We start from the raw sequence: 16,703 nt of genomic DNA, 5'->3' as shown, positions 1-16,703 counted from the left end.
AGTTGAGGGGAGGCAGTGGGAAGAAAGGATTGGGTAGGAAGTGAGGAGTAAGAAGAGGCAGCCTGAGATAAGTGAAGAATGATCCCACAGTGGTACCACTGTGGAAAGGAGACAGGTGTGTGAAGGAATGGTGGGTGTTTGAAGACAGAGCCCATCCCATCTGTGCACTGTGTTGGGGGGTATGATCAACCTTAAGAATCTCAACCGCGGAAGCTGCTTATACCTGCCCTCTGCTTGGGGCTGTGTTTGGTTACCCTTGAGACACTTTTCTTTGCACTGCCCTCAGGATGATTCCACAGGGGAGATCTTGTTTGATGAAGTTTTCCATGCCCTCTCCCGCTGCCTAGGCGGGCTGCTCCGGCCCTTCCGAGTGCCTGGATCTTGTATCGACTTCCAGCCTGAGATCTACGTCACTATCCAGGCCTACTCCTCCATCATTGGCCTGCAGTCCCATCAGGTATTGCATCCTTTCTCCATGTCTGTATCCTCAGACCTAATTTTGGGTAGTCCACTGACCAAGTCCTTATCCCATCTCTACTCTCGATGCTCAAAGTCCCCAGCTCTCCTCAAACCTATTCCTAGTCATCTCTGTAAGTCTCTCTCCTCTTTAAAGTGTCTATTGCTCTGGCCTTAAAGAGCCTTCCCGTAGCATCAGGTGAGTTGGCACTGACTGGACAGATGCCTCTCTCATTGCTTCTGTAAGTCTCTGGTCCTGCTCCTGAATGTCTGTCTTCTCTCCCCTGCCCCTTTTAGTTCCATCAGAAGGCTTGATACTATCCTAACTCCTTGCACTGTCTCTAGGAGACGGTCTTTTGGGACAGTTTTGTGGTTTTGAAATATAACAAAGACCCAGAAATATGATTCTTCCAAGGAGAGAGGAGGGTCATTTTTCTCCTGGAGCCCTGAGAACTGTCGGGTGTTAATGCTGACCATACAGATAATTACAGGCTTATCCAACACCCAGGCAGGCTGTCAGAAGGCACTCCTTTTGGAGAATGGCCAAGTCTGTTACTGGAATATCTGTTTGGGGCTTAGATAAGTATTGCCCCAGTTTCCCCTCATCTGCTTGTAACCACCCTTAACTCATTGGTAGGGGCTTACCCTGAAACAGTCCCTGATGACTGCATTGTCGACTTAGCTATCAAACTGGCTTTGAGAGAGGGGGATGCAAAAAACAGCATCTGAGGGGCTGAAATATGCACATGGCATTTAGTACATGCCTGGATCCCAGCCCTCTTCCCAGGATTAAAGTGTTCTCCTAGTGCTGGTGGTGGACTACATCCCCAGACAGAGACCAGGCTTTGCAGGTACTCACAGTCAAGGTGAGAAAAGTTTAGATGTTAGGTGATCACACAACACTTGGTTCACTTCGACAAACACTTAGTGAAGCCCGATCGATGCCAGGCCTGGGCTAGGTCCTGGATGAATCAGACACTGTTCCTGTCCTACTGGGAGGGGTTGAGAGCTTAGTGGGGGAGACAGATATTGAAGGAGGTAATTTCAGTTGAAAGTGATAAGGGCACTGATAAGTTATGACTCAGGTGCTGTGGGAGCACCTAGCCAACCTGGAGTAGCAGCAGGAGAAACTTTTGGACCAAGACATTTGAACTGAGTCTTGAAGGATGAATTGATGTTAATTATTTAAAACAGAGGAAATGGGCTTTCCAGGCAGAGTGGCCAGCAGAAGCAAAGACATAGAGCTGTGAAACTGTGCTGTCAGTCACAGGGGTTCTAGGGAGCTACATATTACTCAGCTGGACACAATGAAGATTGAGTGATGGGAGGGTTGCTGCTGCTGCTGCTGCTGCTGCTGCTAAGTCGCTTCAGTCGTGTCCTACTCTGTGCGACCCCATAGACAGCAGCCCCCCAGGCTCCGCCATCCCTGGGATTCTCCAGGCAAGAGTTCTGGAGTGGGTTGCCGTTTACTTCTCCAGTGCATGAAAGTGAAAAGTGAAAGTGAAGTCGCTCAGTCGTGTCCGACTCTTCATGACCCCATGGACTGCAGCCCACCAGGCTCCTCTGCCCATGGGATTTTCCAGGCAAGAGTACTGGAGTGGGGTGCCATTGCCTTCTCTGATGGGAGGGTTAGGAGTGTGGTAAAGGGGAGACTAGAGAGATAAGCGGGGGCAGAGTTATGAAACACCTTGGATGTCATGGCTGAGAACTTGCACTTTATTCTGCAGGGGAGTTTAGTGGTAAAGAGCATCTGTATCTGCAAGTGCCTCATGTGCTTCCCGGCCATACCCCTTACCAGCTTTGTGCTCTTATGCAAGTTACTTAGCCTCTCTGTGCATCTGGGTCTTTTCTCCAAAATGGGGATGTCACCAATATTACGTGGTGATTGAATTAATACATGTCAAGCATTTATTAATAAACAGTGCCTGTCACATAGAAAACGTGCAAATGTTAGCTACTGAAATTATTAGTCACAGGTAGTAGAGAACTGTTGGGAGTTTTGAATGTCAGTGACAGGATCAGATGTGTACATTAGGAAGATGACAGTTGTTTGTGGCCAGTGAGAAGAATTGGGGGCAAATCCTGGACTAGGGAGAACAGGTGGAAGATTATTGCAGCATGGCAGAGGAGGTGAGTTCTGAACAAGGACAGCCACTGTGGAGAAGACAGGACTGAGAACTTAGGTAAGCCTCCAGGGCTACTTGTTGCTAAGTAAGCTAAGAAGTGAGACAACTTCCTCAAGATGCATCCTGCTGTTTTTCAAAACAAAAAGTTGTCACATTTATACTATATGCCCTTTGAAGGAGATTGGGAAATATATAAAATATTAAAAAAAAAAACCTACAGAACTTGCTCATAATATACCTCCCAGAAATAGCTATTTTTGACATGTTATGGAATGTCTTTCTTCTCTTTGAGTATGCATTTATTTCCCTCATCACCACTCCTCAGTCCAGAGACAGAAGAAACATCAAACTTATTCCAAACAGCCAGTTCTACCTTCTGCTCTTTTAACATATGATATGGGCATTTTTTCCCACATCACTAAATATTTTTTGAAAACACTGTTTTAAATGACTGCTTCTCTTAATATTTTTGTCATTTTGTGTTTTTGTCATTATATATTTAGCCAAACCTTTATTGTTGGACCCTTAGGTTGACCCAGTTTTCCCTCTTCTGAACAATACAGCTCTGAACATCCTTCTCATCTTTTCACAGTCCCGGTTCCCAGTCTTCCTCTTCTCAGTCAGGCCTTTAGTAGTCCAAAGTCCCGCTCTGCCCTCTTCTGGCTGTCCCCACCCACTGGCCCAGTTCTGAATAGAGGGTGAAGAAGTAGCTGTTGGGCGGGGAGGGCAGGGGTTGGGGAGAAGTGGGCAGATTGTAGGAGTCCGATGAGAACAGGGAGAGAGGAGAGATCCCAAGGTCCACCACAGGGACTACCAGGTCTGTATAAAATTTTAAGGATGGGAGGACTTACTCATGTTGAAAGTAGAAGGAAGGAAACCCCATGGAGAGAGAACCAAAATGTTAGAGACAGAAGATCCAAGATTAGATGGAAATATTAGCTTTGGGGAGAAGAAAGAAGAAGAGGAATCTTTTCTTCAGAGCCTGAAAGGAAGAACAAGAATGCAGGTAGATCCAAATGACTGGCAAATGCTGAGGGCATTTTTGGTGGGTTAGACAGTAGTACACCCTGAAGGTTAGGGTGAGTGGGGAGTTCCTGTTGACTGGTTTCCTTTCTCTGTGAAAATGGTGGGTGGGAGTTATCTGCCTAGTGTAAAGAGAAAGAAGGAACACTTATTGGGGGAATAAGATTCTAAGCTTAAGAAAGAGAAAAGATCCAGAGCAGCTTCTGTGTGCAGTGCTTGGAAATCAACAAGAATAAGAACACATGAGTCAAAATATTTTTCCTGGCCAGATAGGGCAGCTTGTAGACAATGTCCTGGAGGCCAAGATGGAGGAAACTGGAAGATGTTAGTGGCGCGCCCATGCAGGAGCTTGGGGCAGCCCAGTGTGGTGAATAAATAGGGAGACCAGAGGGGTACTGCCCAGTGTCCCCCTGCCCTTCATGTCTCGCCCTTTCCCTTGTGCTTCTCAGGTGCTGGTGCAGGGCTGCCTTTTGGACCCTTCCCAGCGGGAGGTGTTCTTGCAACAGGTGTACGCGCAGCTCTGTCTCTTTGAAGATAAGGTGGCCACCATGCTACAGCAGCAGTATGACCCCCAGAGCCAGGTATGTGGGAGAGAAAGCAGGTAGAGGCCGCCTAGAAGGAGATGCTGTTAAGGGACAGAGGGGACAGAGGAAGGACAAGCCCAAGTGTCCTAGAGGGAAAAGACAGCAGAAAAAAAGGGCTGAAAGCCAGGGGCAGAGGGCACCAATGAAAGAAGTGCTAGTGAGTGCACACAGCAGGTTCCCTGTTGGAAAAGGGCTTAGACTCCCCAAGACACATGTTGCTGGGAGAAAATGTGGAGGCTGTTTGCTTGTGTTTTTTTCAGTCCTGAATCTTCTCCCCCAGTGGATCTGAGAAGGTGATCATGGGTGACTTTGCTTTATACTATGCTGTATAATCTGGGATAAAGCTGCTTGGGTTCACCACAGTGCACTCTCTTGTTCTTTTAGATATCTGAGAAGTAGCCAGGCAGATGGTAGGTCTGTCTGTCTGAAGACTTAATCTGATTGATGTATTAATATATCTCATAATGGCAATGGGAGATTATGGAAAGGGGGCCTTACTGGCAAAAGGTGGGGAAGGCCTGCTCCAGGAGAGTGTGGTGCTTCACCTGGTGCTGGACGCCCTGCCCATCTGAGGATCGGCCTCCAAGCACACAGCAGGGGAAGGAGCATAGTTAGGACTTGGCCCCACAGTAGGGGAATTGGAATGCTCATCGGATTAGGCCTGTCTGGCCTGGGCAATGCTGGACTATCAATTCTGGCTTTGCTGTGGATGGGGCAGCAGTGCCATCTGTCCCATTCAATCTTTTCTGTAACTTGGGCCAGGCAGAGGACCAGTCCCCAGACTCAGGGGAGCCCTCAGGCCGGAAAGTGGGCGTTTCCATGGTGACAGCTGATCTTGGACTGGTCAGTATGATTCGTCAGGGCATCCTGGCGCTGCAGCTGCTGCCCTCCAACTCCAGTGCAGGTCAGTAGGAGGAATGTTGGCGAGACTGGGGAAAGTGGGGTACAGGAAGGGTGGGTGGTAACGTTCCAGAAGATTGGTGGGCCCCAGGGAAGCGTGTCTGTTTCCTTGTTTGTGAAAGGTAAGTGTTCAGTAGTATGTATCTCAAGTACCCCCAGCTCTGACAACCAGCAGGGACCCTGGTGGGAAGGCACAGAGCTCCAAGATCACCACTTGGAAGGAGGTTGGGACCCAGCCCTTGAGAGGTTGGAGCAGGAGGGAAGGGGAGAAAGAAAGGCATTGGAGGATTATAAAACACAGTGGTTGGTGGACACCGAGGTCCTGTCCCTCAGGTGCCTCCCTGTGACTCTGATCTGTAGGGCCCCCAGGTCTGAGTCTGATGCTTCCTGCTCCAGGTATCATTGTAATCACGGATGGAGTGACCAGTGTCCCTGATGTTGCTGTTTGTGAGACGCTGCTGAATCAGCTTCGCAGTGGCACTGTGGCCTGTTCTTTTGTGCAGGTAAGGACTTTCTGGGAAGGAGGAGAGGAAAGTATCAAACCTTACAAGGTGGAATGTGGCTGGTTACTTTCTTGTAGGCACTGGTTTCCCAGGTAAAGCCAATAACAGTTCTGGAGGGATGGTGGGGATGGGGAGGGAGCATCATGTCTAGAACAGGATAGTAAAGTGGTAGGAGAGGATTCTCATCTTTGTTCTTTCCTTAGGATGTGAGAGACAGCATGTTATAGTAAGAAGAATGCAGAATTTGCTGTCTGGCAGTCAATTCCAGTCCCACCTCCCTCATTAGATTAGTTATTCCTGTTTCGGTTGCAAGGGTCAGAAAACCCAGCTCAAACTAGCTTAAGCAGAGGAGGGAGGGAGTATATTCAGGGGCCTGCAGCCAGTTTGGATTGACAGGCTATAGGATAGAAGGCAGAGAGCAAAGCTGGAGGGTAGGTATAGGCCAGAGCGTAGAAAGGTGCTTCTGCTGTGTTAGGAGTTCCAGCATAATTGTGTGGGTGATGCTGATAGAGGGAAGGAAAGTCACTTACTGGGTTTATGTTTTATAAATGTCACTCATTGCTGGGGGCAGGACAAGAGTGGAGGCAGGGAGGCGATTAATTGCAGTGCTCAGGTGAGAGAATCAGGACCTACATTAGGGGAATTCAGGGTAAGAGAGAAAGGGGGTAGCATTAAGGAAATGAACGGGTGGCATCAACATGACTTATGATTAGCGAGATATGAGGGGTGAACAAGAAAGAGGGGCTAAGGGTGTCTCCAGGTTACTGACCTCACTGATGAGTGGGAGCCGGCAGAGTCAGCAGAGAGCAGCAGTTAGGGTGGGGTGAGGACAGGACGATGAATCCAGGCGTGTGCACATTGTTCCAGGTGCCTCTGTATCACCTTTGGGGTTAGGCATGCTTGGCCAGAATCCTGGCCCCACTTACTGGCTGTGTGATGTGGACACATCACTTCACTTCTTGGGTAGATTCATTTGTAAACGGAGATTGAAATAGCACCTTCCTCAGTGGGTGAAGTGATGCATTTGAAGGGTTTAGCATAGTGCAGAATTACATAGTAAATGACTGCTATTCGTAGCAGTTAGCAATCAGACATGCAGATCAGATACTCAGGAGTCCACACTAATTGAGAGGTAGTTAGGATTTGGGCAGCCTACACATGGCATTTGAGAATAGATGAGGGTCCCCAAAAAACTTGGGGGCTACTGGGGTTTAAAGATATTTCACAGAAAGGGGGCCCAGCAAAGAATGAAGAGGAAATAATCAGACAAAAACCAGAAGGCTCTGGTGTCAAGAATTTCAGGGTTTTGAGGGGAAAAGGAGTACTTCACAGCATGAGAGGCAGAGTTCATGTGTAGTGAGGAATGAAAAGTGCCCTTTGGGTTAGGCGATTAGGAGGTTATGGAAATTTTTTTTTTGAGGGTATTACAGTCAAGAGGCGGTGAGAGAAATGATTGCAGTGCATGGAAGAGTGGATAGAAGGGAAGGATGTAGAGACAAGTGTTGACAGGTGGAATCTGGTTGTTCAGATCAAGGGAGGAGCAAGCGTACTCGAGAGGGAGTACGGCAGCCTGAGGGGAGGACAGGGTGGAAAGAGAAGGGTGTTCTGATTTGTATTTTAAGCTAGAGACTTCATGTTTCCAAAAGGCCATGGTGGAGCAGAGTTTGAAAATAAAGGAAAGGAAGCTGGATGGAGTGAAGTCCCTTAAATTAACAGGAGGCTGTTGGCTCAAAAAACAAACTGAGGGATTCTTAGAGCAGGAAAGTGTCCTTCCTTATCTGAGATTAGGGTAGAAGTGAAGACCTGTACTGGGAGGGAGGGAGGCAGAGCTGGGAAGGAGTGACGCTGAAGACTGGCCTGAAGGACCAGCTAGATTGGGTGTCATATGTTTTGATGTGGCATCACCCTACACAACTATGCAGTTTTCTTCCATTTGGGATCCACTAAGATCTCATTTGGGATCTGGGTATAGAGCTTGTGATCCTAGTTGGGGTTTCCAGGTGGAAGCAGAAAAAAGGTAAGGAGGGCCTGGGAGTTGAGAATGTTGCATAAGAAGTTGCTTGAACATGGGATCTAGGCTGGGTTGAGAAAAGAGGGCCAGGAGGACGTGGATAGATTTGAAAAGAGCAAAGTTCAAGGCCTGGGAGTCTTAATGGGATCGGAGAGCAGCAGGAGGAGGAGGATGAAAGGAACTTAAAAATGGGACAGAGTTATGTGTAATCAGGGATGTGGCAATTGAGTTCACAAAGAGGAAGTAGTTCAAGATGAAGCCAGGGGCCAGTGTGTAGCTAGGGGGCAGGTGAGTGGAGTAAAGTTCTTGGAGATGAGGGTTAAGGAGCTGAGTGGCCAGGGAATTGAATAAACCATCTGTAGGTATCCCCACCTCTGATATCTAAAGCCCGATGATCTGAGGTGGAGCTGATGTAATAATAGAAATAACTTGCACAGTAAATGTAATACAGTTGAATCATCCTGAAACCATCCCCCTCAACCCTGGTTCATGGGATAATTGTCTTCCACAAAATGGTCACTGATGCCAAAAATGTTGGGGACTGCTGAATTCTAGAGTATACCTCCAAGGGACCAACTAGTAAACATTTTAAGCTTTGTGGGCCATATGGTTGTCCCAGCTACTCAGCTGTGCTCTTGTAGCCTGAAAGCAGGCATGGACAGTAGGAAGATGAATGGGCATGCTGGGTTCCAATAAAAGTTTATTTACAAAAATAGATGCTAGGCTAGATTTGACCGCAGGTTGTATATGGTTTGCCAATCTCTGATCTATAGGTTTAGTGCTCAAACTACGGTCCACAGACCAGCAGCCTTGGCCTTGCCAGGGAGCTTGTTAGAAATGCAAAATCTTAGGCCCCCTCACCCCAGACCTCAGGTGTTTTGTGTGCACCCTAAAGTTTGAGAAGTGCCTTGTCAGGCACTGCAGTCTTGAGGTGATGATAGGAATTTGGTGAACCATTGGCCAAAATCTTAGTGAATGGGGTCAGGCTGGTATTTGATGTAGGGCGAGAGGGGTGTGGCCAGCTGGCATTGGCTTCAGACAGAAGGGCTCAGAGAAGGAAAGCTGCAGCTATGCGGGCCAGGGACGGGAGCTGCCGCCCAGCCCAGTCTCTTCTTGTACTTTTTTCTCCGTTGCCTCTCTTGGAGCTAGGTCTCTACTTGCTCACTTTCTTCAGGTGGGAGGAGTTTACTCTTATGACTGCAGTTTTGGCCACGTACCCAACGTGGAATTGATGAAGTTTATCGCCATGGCAACATTCGGCTCCTACCTGTCCACTTGTCCTGATCCCGAACCAGGCAACATGGGTCTGACTGTCTACCACCGGGCATTTCTCCTCTACTCCTTCCTGCGCAGCGGGGAAGCCCTGAACCCTGAATATTACTGCGGTGAGGGGCAGACTGGGGCAGGTGTGGGAACTGGGGGACCCTAGTGTGGACCCAGAGATGATACAGGGATCTGTCTAGGGCTGGGGTCCCCGGGCAGTGTAACTGGGCTGATGACTTTGCCCTGTTCTCTCCCGTGACTCAGTGTGGAACTTCTCCCATCCCTCCGTCAGCTGACACATAACACTGTTCCCTGCCCCGTCCTCACCCGTTCCCTAGGCTCTCAGCACCGCCTGTTTAATGAGCATCTGGTCTCCGCAAGCAGCAACCCTGCCTTGGCCCTGCGTCGGAAAAAGCACACTGAGAAGGAGGTGCCAGCTGACTTGGTCAGCACCGTGTCTGTGCGGCTTCGAGAGGGCTACAGTGTCCGAGAGGTCACACTGGCCAAAGGTGAGGGGTAGGCCCTGCTGTGTCCCACACACCTAAACAGAGCAGGAGGCCGCATGCTCCACGCGTGGCAGGCTCTGCCTGTCAGTGAGCTGGCCTTACTGCTCTTAGCATTTAGCTAAGTGGCCCTGCGCTCTGTGGAACCAGGCTTGGAACCAGGCTTGGAAACTTTGGCCAGGCTAGAGTTCCATGCTGTAGGTGGAGGTTGCGGACAGGACTCAGTCCCAGGCCCTCCTCCCCTCCTGCTTCCCCTGAAGGCGGGTCCCAGCTGGAGGTGAAGCTGGTGCTGCTGTGGAAACACAACATGCGCATTGAGTACGTGGCTACTGCACCCTGGCCCCTGGAGCCTGAGGGCCCTCGAGGCACCCGGGTGGAAGTGACAATGGAAGGCGGTTATGACATCCTGCATGATGTGTCCTGTGCCCTGAGACAGCCCATTCGCTCACTGTATCGGACCCACGTTATCCGGCGGTTCTGGAACACGCTGCAGAGGTAAGCAAGGTCACCGCTCAGTGACAGAGGTCCCACTTGTGTGGAGGGACGGATGTGAAAGCGAGGGTTGGAGAGAATCACCCTGAGCACTAGGGGCTTGTGTCCAGACTCCCATATGCCCCTGGGGCTCTCCTCCCCTGACTCCCCAGAGGCCAGGGAGGCTCAGGGTGGCCCTTGCTCTGCAGCATTAACCAGACGGACCAGATGCTTGCCCACCTGCAGTCCTTCTCCTCCGTCCCAGAACACTTCACGCTGCCCGACAGCACCAAGAGCGGAGTGCCTCTCTTCTACATCCCACCCGGCTCCACCACCCCGGTGAGGGGGCCCCTGACGCGCATTCTCCCTGTCCTGTGCTCACCCTCTGGAGCCCAGAACCACATTCATTTTCCTCACCTCTCAAATCTGAGAACCCTGAACTTTAGCCTTCAGAGCCCCCTCCTCCCCACCCCCACCCTCCCAGGGGAGGAAAGAGTCTCTAAAGAAAGGTGGCCCTCAACAGATCATTGGAGTCAAAGGTCAATGCAGAATGTCTCGGTAGTGGTCTCCCAGCCAGCTGCAAGCCCTCTCGCCATCTCCACAGGGCATCCTCCAGTCTCCCCCACATTTTCAGCCAACCACTGACTGCTGTGCTTCTCAAGGACTGTGTTTTCATTGGTCCTTTGGTTTCTCCACACTTGGCCCCAGCTGTCAGCCTAGCACTGAGGGGCTGGGGGCTTATTCCACTGAATAATAGCCTCATTCCTGAGATCCTGCCATCACTCAGAGGCTTTTCTCCAAAGTCAGTGATGGAAGTTCCATCCTGTGTCTGGATTCAGTTTTAAGAGGCCACACGGCCTGTCCCTGGGCTCATTTGTCTTAATCTAGCCAGTGGTCCCCCAACCTTTTTGGCACCAGGGACTGGCTTTGTGGAAGACAATTTATCCATAGACCAGGGTTTGAGGGAGTTGTTTTGGAATGATTAAAGTGCATTACATTTATTGTGCATTTTATTTCTTACTATTATTTCAGCATTTCCAGCTCAGACCATTAGGCATGAGATTCTAGAGGTTGGGGACCCCTGACGTAGCCTTGGTATTGGAGGCAGTTTCTGCCTCTGTCCCAGGCTGGCCCGAAGGTTTCTTTAGCCTTACACCACTGCTGCCTCTGACCCCGCCCCCCTCACCCCAGGCTCCAGTGCTGTGCAGAGGTTATTCACAAGCTCTTCCTGCCCCCAGGTGCTCTCGCTTCAGCAGAGTGGCTCCGACTCCTCCCATGCCCAGTTTGCTGCCTATTGGAAGCCGGTGCTGTCCATGGATGCTAACTCGTGGCAGCGCTGGCTACACATGCACCGCCTGGTGCTCATCCTGGAGCATGACACGTGGGTGTCCCTTGTCGGGCCACAGCCCGGGTGGGGGAGCGGGGGACGGGAGGGACACGGAGTGATGGGGAGGGGAGGCAGTGGATGAGCCCGTACCAACCTTGGCCAAGGAAAGCTCCAACCCATCTTAGCCCTCCTGCTCTTGAGCCTCCAGACCCTCAGACAGGGCCTGGAAGAGAGAACCTGTCCCTCTCCCCCACGCCTGGGGCCGGGAGGGCTGAGCTCACCGCACACCCTCTTCCCAGGCCAATCCCCAAGCACTTGCACACCCCCGGCAGCAACGGCCGCTACAGCACCGTCCAGTGCAGGATCTCGCACTCCTCGCTGACCTCCCTGCTCCGTGACTGGAGCAGCTTCGTGCTAGTTGAGGGCTATTCCTACGTGAAGCTGCTCTCCAGGTGGGCACAGTGATGTCCCCTCCTCCCCCTCATCCTGTGTCTCTTCCTCTCACCCCTGACCCTCTCCGTCCTTCCTCCTAAACCCTTCTTCTCCCAGCCAAGGGCTGCTCACGGTCCCTCCGTTTCTCCCCAGTGCCCCAGACCAGCCCCCCTCCTCCTTCTACATGGTCCGCATCATCTCCAAGGCCCCGTGTATGGTGCTCCGCCTGGGTTTCCCCATCGGCACGCCAGCACAGGCTCGGCACAAGGTGAGCAGGGCCCCAGCTCATTCCATGACGACCCACGACCCCTGGAGTGTTGACTGGCTCCTTCTCCCCAGCACTCCCGGGGCCAGTTGAAGGAGCCCCTCAGACCAATAAGCCGTGGGACACCAGGCTCTCCCACCTCGTCTGGGGACCCCTTCTGCATGTCCATAGGAGATGAGAGCAGGAGGGTGTGATCACAGTTTCCCCGCAGATTGTGTCGGACTTGCGGGAAGAAATCCTGCGCCTGCGTTTCCCCCACCGGGTTCAAAGCAAGGAGCCGACTCCCAAGGTGAAACGAAAAGGGCTGGGGGGCACCGGTGGGGGCAGCTCTCCCTCCAAGTCCCCGCCAACGCTGGGGCCACAGCAGGCCCTGTCTGACCGGCCCTGCCTTGTGGTCCTGCATAAGCCACTGGACAAGCTCCTCATCAGGTTGGTAGAGGGGGTGAGAGTGGGCCAGGAACACGTGGGGGCCTCAGCTGAGCTGGGCATGCGTAGAGGTCAGCTGAGAATTGCCCTCATTGCCCAGGTATGAGAAGCTGCCCCTGGACTACCGGGCACCCTTCTTGCTGACCCTGGAGCCACCGGGGCCGCTGCCCTTGGTGTCGGGCCGCTCAGCCTCTTCTAGCCTGGCATCACTGTCCCGCTACCTGTACCACCAGCGCTGGCTCTGGAGCGTCCCGTCAGGACTGGCCCCTGCGCTGCCGCTCAGCGCCATTGCCCAGCTCCTCTCCATCCTCACTGAGTACGTCACTCAGCCTACCGGGCCACTGGGGGCAGGGAGGGAACAAGCGTCAATGCTGGGCTTGGATGCTGGTAGAATGCCTAAGCCAGACATGGCCCCTCCCTCTGCCCTCATCTCTGAGGCCCCTGCTCTGCAGAGGAGCCAGCACAGAGCATGCGTGCTGCTCCCCTACCCACCACCTTTCCCCACAACTTGGTGATTTTGGCCTCTGGTTCTCATTGGACCTGCCGCCCCTGAGGGTCCAGTGGTTTGAGCAGGGCCACCAGCAGACAAGTCTGCTTGGATGGCTGCTGGAAAGTGAGTGTCTAAGTGGCATCGGAGGCCAGGGGTTGTACGCTGAGTCTCTCCCCATCTCATCCCATCCCACCGCTGCTTCTGCGGGGCCTCAGAGTCCGGCTTTCGGAAGGGTTCCACTTCGCCTGCAGTGGGGAAGGCATCATCACCATGGTCCTGGAGCTCCCGATTCAGGTACGTGCCATCCCTCACGACCCCTCCCACCAAGGTCCATCATCATCCCAGGGCACTCGCCTGTGAGCGGGGTTGGGGCTGATGGAAATGCTGCCTCACTGGGACCCTGTGGCCTGAGGTCGATCCCAGGACAGTGTGGCAAGGGGCCTGAAGTTCTGAGGGCCAGGGCTGGGGTGGGCCCAAACTCTCTCCTCCTGTCCCAGAACGAGCCCCCGGGGCAAGCTGCGGCCGAGGAGAGGCACACGTGCGTGGTCCAGTACATCCTCTTCCCACCTCATTCAACCTCCACTAAGGACAGGTGAGGCCCGACCCCCGAGCCACCTTGCTCCAGTTCCCCTTCCCCCTTCTGGCCCAGAAGGTCTATCTCCCAACCTTGAAAATCAGGGCAGGGGATGCTGTCTTTAGACACTTTATCAGGCAGATACAGTGACAGAGGGCCATGTGTGAATTGTGGCTGTCCTGTGAGCCATGGCCTTCCTGCCCTCCGTGGACCAACTCCCGACCAGGCGGCGGTGGGTTGGATTCTCCTTTCTTCCGGGCTTAGAGTCCTTCCTCCTTTAGCTTCTCAACAGATGATGACAACGATGTGGAGGTGGAGGCCCTGGAGGGGGACTCAGAGCTCAACCTGGTCACCGAGGTGTGGGTGGAGCCCCAGTATGGACGGGTGGGACCCGGCCCTGAGAGCTGGAGGCACCTCCAGGACCTGACGTACTGTGAGATCCCTCGAGCTGTGAGTGGCCTCGGAGGACCCCACCGGTCCCTAGTCCCCTGGGAGTAGCACAGCCTGATGGCTTCCTGGTCCCTCTCAGTCTCTGTGTTCTGAATGTCTGTGTTGGTGGGGGCTTTCTTGAGAGCTGGAGGCTGGGGTTAACCCCTTCCCTCTGCTACTCCTCCCCTAGCTCCACCCTCGGGATGCTGCCTGCATAGGCTCCATGCTGAGCTTTGAATACCTGATACAACTCTGCCAGAGCAAGGAGTGGGGTCCCCTGCCCCCGGAGCCAAGGGTCTCTGCCGGTCAGTGGGGAGGGGCCCCTGGGCAGGAGCAGAGGAGGAGTGGGGAGAAGTCAGCTGCAGACGGGGACTCCAGGCCTCCCCGCGCTATTGTCTCCCCCCTACCCACCACCCTCCCAGGGATGGACCAGGGAAGAGACGCCTGTGTCCACGAGATCCCTTTCCGTTTTGACCTCATGGGACTGCTGCCTCAGTGCCAGCAGCTCCAGATGTTCTTCCTCCTGCTTTCCAGAGGTGGGTGAATCTTGTGCTTGGGGGCCAGCCAGCCAAGGGGTATTAGAGCACAGAGAGCAGATGAGTCTGCGAAGGAGCAGGGCAGGATGGGGGCGGGGGCTGCAGGAGGGCCGGACTGGCCGGGGCGGAGCCAGGGGATACCAGGCAGCAGGAGGTCCTGGGTGCTTAGCAGAGTGTGTGTTGGGCAGAGCCAGAGGGCATCCCTCCTGCCGAGGGACCCTGTCCCGCCAATGACATGGTGCTGTGCCTGCTGCATGGCTGCCTGGGCCAGGAGCTGAGTGACCGGGAGCTCCCGCTGCCTGCCGCCGACCAGGCCACCTTCCTGCGCGAGGTGCTTCGGCGGACCTGCCACAGTCCAGGTGAGCCCCAGCCTCCTTGCAGGTACCAGACTACAGAGCGATTCCCGTCTGGGTTCTGGCCTCCCCTTTCCTGCACCTCAGAGCCCTGCTCTTTCCCAGCCACCTCTACCTTCGTTGTAGGTCCAGAGGGGCCAGCAGAGGGGGACCCTGGGATCCTAAAGGATCAAGCAGGCAGCAGCGCCCAGGCCATCGGAGACCCCGGTCTTGCCACCCCGGTCAGCACTGGTGCATCCTCTCGGGCCTTTCATTATGGTGACCTCCTGCCATCCCCACATGTTCTTCCCCCCGCTTTCTAAGTCTGGGGATGCTCAGTGCTGCCCGCCACTGACAGGGCACCATCATCCCTCTTGGTCGCCAGTCTTGCAAGCTGTCTCTGAACATGGAGTCAGGCAGGGGAAGGGAGTGGGCATTGGGTGGTCCCTTAAGACGGCTCTGATTTGTTTTTCTTGTACAGAGTCCAGGCCCTCCTGAAACTCTCGGGCCTGTCAGCTCTGCCCAGCCCCCTCAGTGGCGCTGCTATGCAAGGCTTGTGACCCCCCAGCATGTTTTCCTGACTTTCCTCCCCGCAACCTTCTCAGGTACTGACTACTGACCCCTCTTATCCCCTCAGCTCCCTCACTGGCCTGCCAGGCAGCTCTGAGTTATGTCTCGCTTTTCCTCTGCAGATGTCCTACATCTGGCTTCATATGGCCTGGAGGGACCCTCTCAAGAGGAGACGAGAACTAAGCTTGGGGATTGGAATGGGGCCCCCAGCCTGAAAGATCTGGCAGTAACTGGGGACACGGTGACAAAGTCCCAGGTCCCCATCCTCAGTGTCACCCCAGCCAGTGGTAAGTCTGCTGACTCTTAAGTCAGTTAAGCAGCAGCAGGAATGGGAACAGACAGACGGCTGGATGCCATGGACCACCTCTTGCCCACAGACAGTGCCCAGAATCCAGGAGAGCTGAGCCCACCCTTCCGTCAGGACCTACCAGCTTACCCTGGGCGCCAGGCTTCACAGACAGAGGGTGCAGATGGGCCCCGGACTCGGTGTCCTGTCTACATCTATAGCTGTTCTCTGGAAGCATTGAGGGAGCAGATGGTTGGTGTGCAGCCCCCTCAGGCACCCCGAGATCTCGTCTTCCGGTGAGTGCCCTCTGTGTTGACCTAGGTCCTTTCCCGGCCCCCAGCCATGGCTCAAGGGGACAGATACACAAGTTGATGATGAGTGGCAGGAGCTCAGCTTTTTAGCCACATCCTGCCTGCTCAGTGCTGGACTTCCTTCAGCACATCAGTTGAAGTCTCTGGGCCATCACTGCATTTGGTAGGGACCTAGGGACAATCCACTGGAAGGTGGGGGATGGTTGAGTGTGGGCTGTCACTGAGGGGAGCTGGCCAAGCCCTCTCTTTCCTTCCATTCCTAGGACTCAGTTCCTTGACCAGCCTTCCCTCTCCTCAGCCTGGATGGAGCCCAGGCACAAAGAGGCAGCCAACCACTGTGCCTTGCTACAGGAGCATGCACAGCGATGCTACGTCCGCGGTGAGTGTGACACCATGGCAAGAGGAGCCCACTTTGCAGATTATAGACATGGGGACTGGAGAGGTCCTCACAGAGCTTGACCTCGTGGCCCCTTCCGCTTCCCCCAGGGCTGTTCCGGAGCTTGCAGCAAGCACAGAGCGTGACCTCGCAGGACCTGCTAATAGCAGTGGATGCCTGTGAGGAGCTACTGCAGGAAATAGACATCACTCCTTTTCTGCTCGCACTGTGTGGCCACACTCGGGGTTTGCCTCATGCACCCCCAAGCCCTGGTCCTCTCAGCCCAGGGCTGTTCAGCAGCAGCATGGAGGAGGGCCCCGAGCCTCGGGAACGAGCTGTCCTGGCTTCTGAGTCCAGGTTGGGATGGTTCCTGAATGATGTATAAGGGGGCACGCAGATGAAGCCCCTATAGCCCGGGGCCTCTTGCCCTGGGGAGGCAACCAGCCGTACTTGGTCACTGGTTTCCCACCTTCTGCCCAGGCTTCTGTCTCCCATTCAACATGGGCAGC

At 53.7% G+C, this 16,703-nt stretch overlaps 1 protein-coding gene across 3 annotated transcripts in view; it reads left to right on the top strand.

Annotated features, from left to right (window-relative positions):
- SZT2 (SZT2 subunit of KICSTOR complex) overlaps nucleotides 1-16,703 on the top strand; it is a 54,906-nt gene that overhangs the window by 16,465 nt on the left and 21,738 nt on the right. Inside the window, exons 4-28 of one of the 3 annotated variants that reach the window (XM_020914685.2) lie at nucleotides 287-457; nucleotides 4,055-4,186; nucleotides 4,952-5,093; nucleotides 5,486-5,592; nucleotides 8,778-8,988; nucleotides 9,205-9,375; nucleotides 9,630-9,864; nucleotides 10,050-10,179; nucleotides 11,079-11,221; nucleotides 11,467-11,619; nucleotides 11,753-11,867; nucleotides 12,076-12,293; nucleotides 12,391-12,606; nucleotides 12,996-13,074; nucleotides 13,278-13,372; nucleotides 13,636-13,804; nucleotides 13,974-14,088; nucleotides 14,206-14,319; nucleotides 14,508-14,678; nucleotides 14,799-14,893; nucleotides 15,133-15,256; nucleotides 15,344-15,508; nucleotides 15,599-15,803; nucleotides 16,082-16,197; nucleotides 16,305-16,551. In XM_020914685.2, the coding sequence (XP_020770344.2) occupies nucleotides 287-457; nucleotides 4,055-4,186; nucleotides 4,952-5,093; nucleotides 5,486-5,592; nucleotides 8,778-8,988; nucleotides 9,205-9,375; nucleotides 9,630-9,864; nucleotides 10,050-10,179; nucleotides 11,079-11,221; nucleotides 11,467-11,619; nucleotides 11,753-11,867; nucleotides 12,076-12,293; nucleotides 12,391-12,606; nucleotides 12,996-13,074; nucleotides 13,278-13,372; nucleotides 13,636-13,804; nucleotides 13,974-14,088; nucleotides 14,206-14,319; nucleotides 14,508-14,678; nucleotides 14,799-14,893; nucleotides 15,133-15,256; nucleotides 15,344-15,508; nucleotides 15,599-15,803; nucleotides 16,082-16,197; nucleotides 16,305-16,551 (3,839 nt within the window). Of the gene's footprint in view, nucleotides 1-286; nucleotides 458-4,054; nucleotides 4,187-4,951; nucleotides 5,094-5,485; nucleotides 5,593-8,777; nucleotides 8,989-9,204; nucleotides 9,376-9,629; nucleotides 9,865-10,049; nucleotides 10,180-11,078; nucleotides 11,222-11,466; nucleotides 11,620-11,752; nucleotides 11,868-12,075; nucleotides 12,294-12,390; nucleotides 12,607-12,995; nucleotides 13,075-13,277; nucleotides 13,373-13,635; nucleotides 13,805-13,973; nucleotides 14,320-14,507; nucleotides 14,679-14,798; nucleotides 14,894-15,132; nucleotides 15,257-15,343; nucleotides 15,509-15,598; nucleotides 15,804-16,081; nucleotides 16,198-16,304; nucleotides 16,552-16,703 lie in introns of all 3 variants that reach the window. The other 2 variants (XM_020914684.2, XM_070468302.1) reach the window with 2 other exon arrangements.

This window comes from Odocoileus virginianus, chromosome 5, assembly GCF_023699985.2.
Source record: "Odocoileus virginianus isolate 20LAN1187 ecotype Illinois chromosome 5, Ovbor_1.2, whole genome shotgun sequence".
Lineage (NCBI taxonomy): Eukaryota > Metazoa > Chordata > Mammalia > Artiodactyla > Cervidae > Odocoileus > Odocoileus virginianus.
This window is presented reverse-complemented; position numbering and strand designations above follow the sequence as displayed.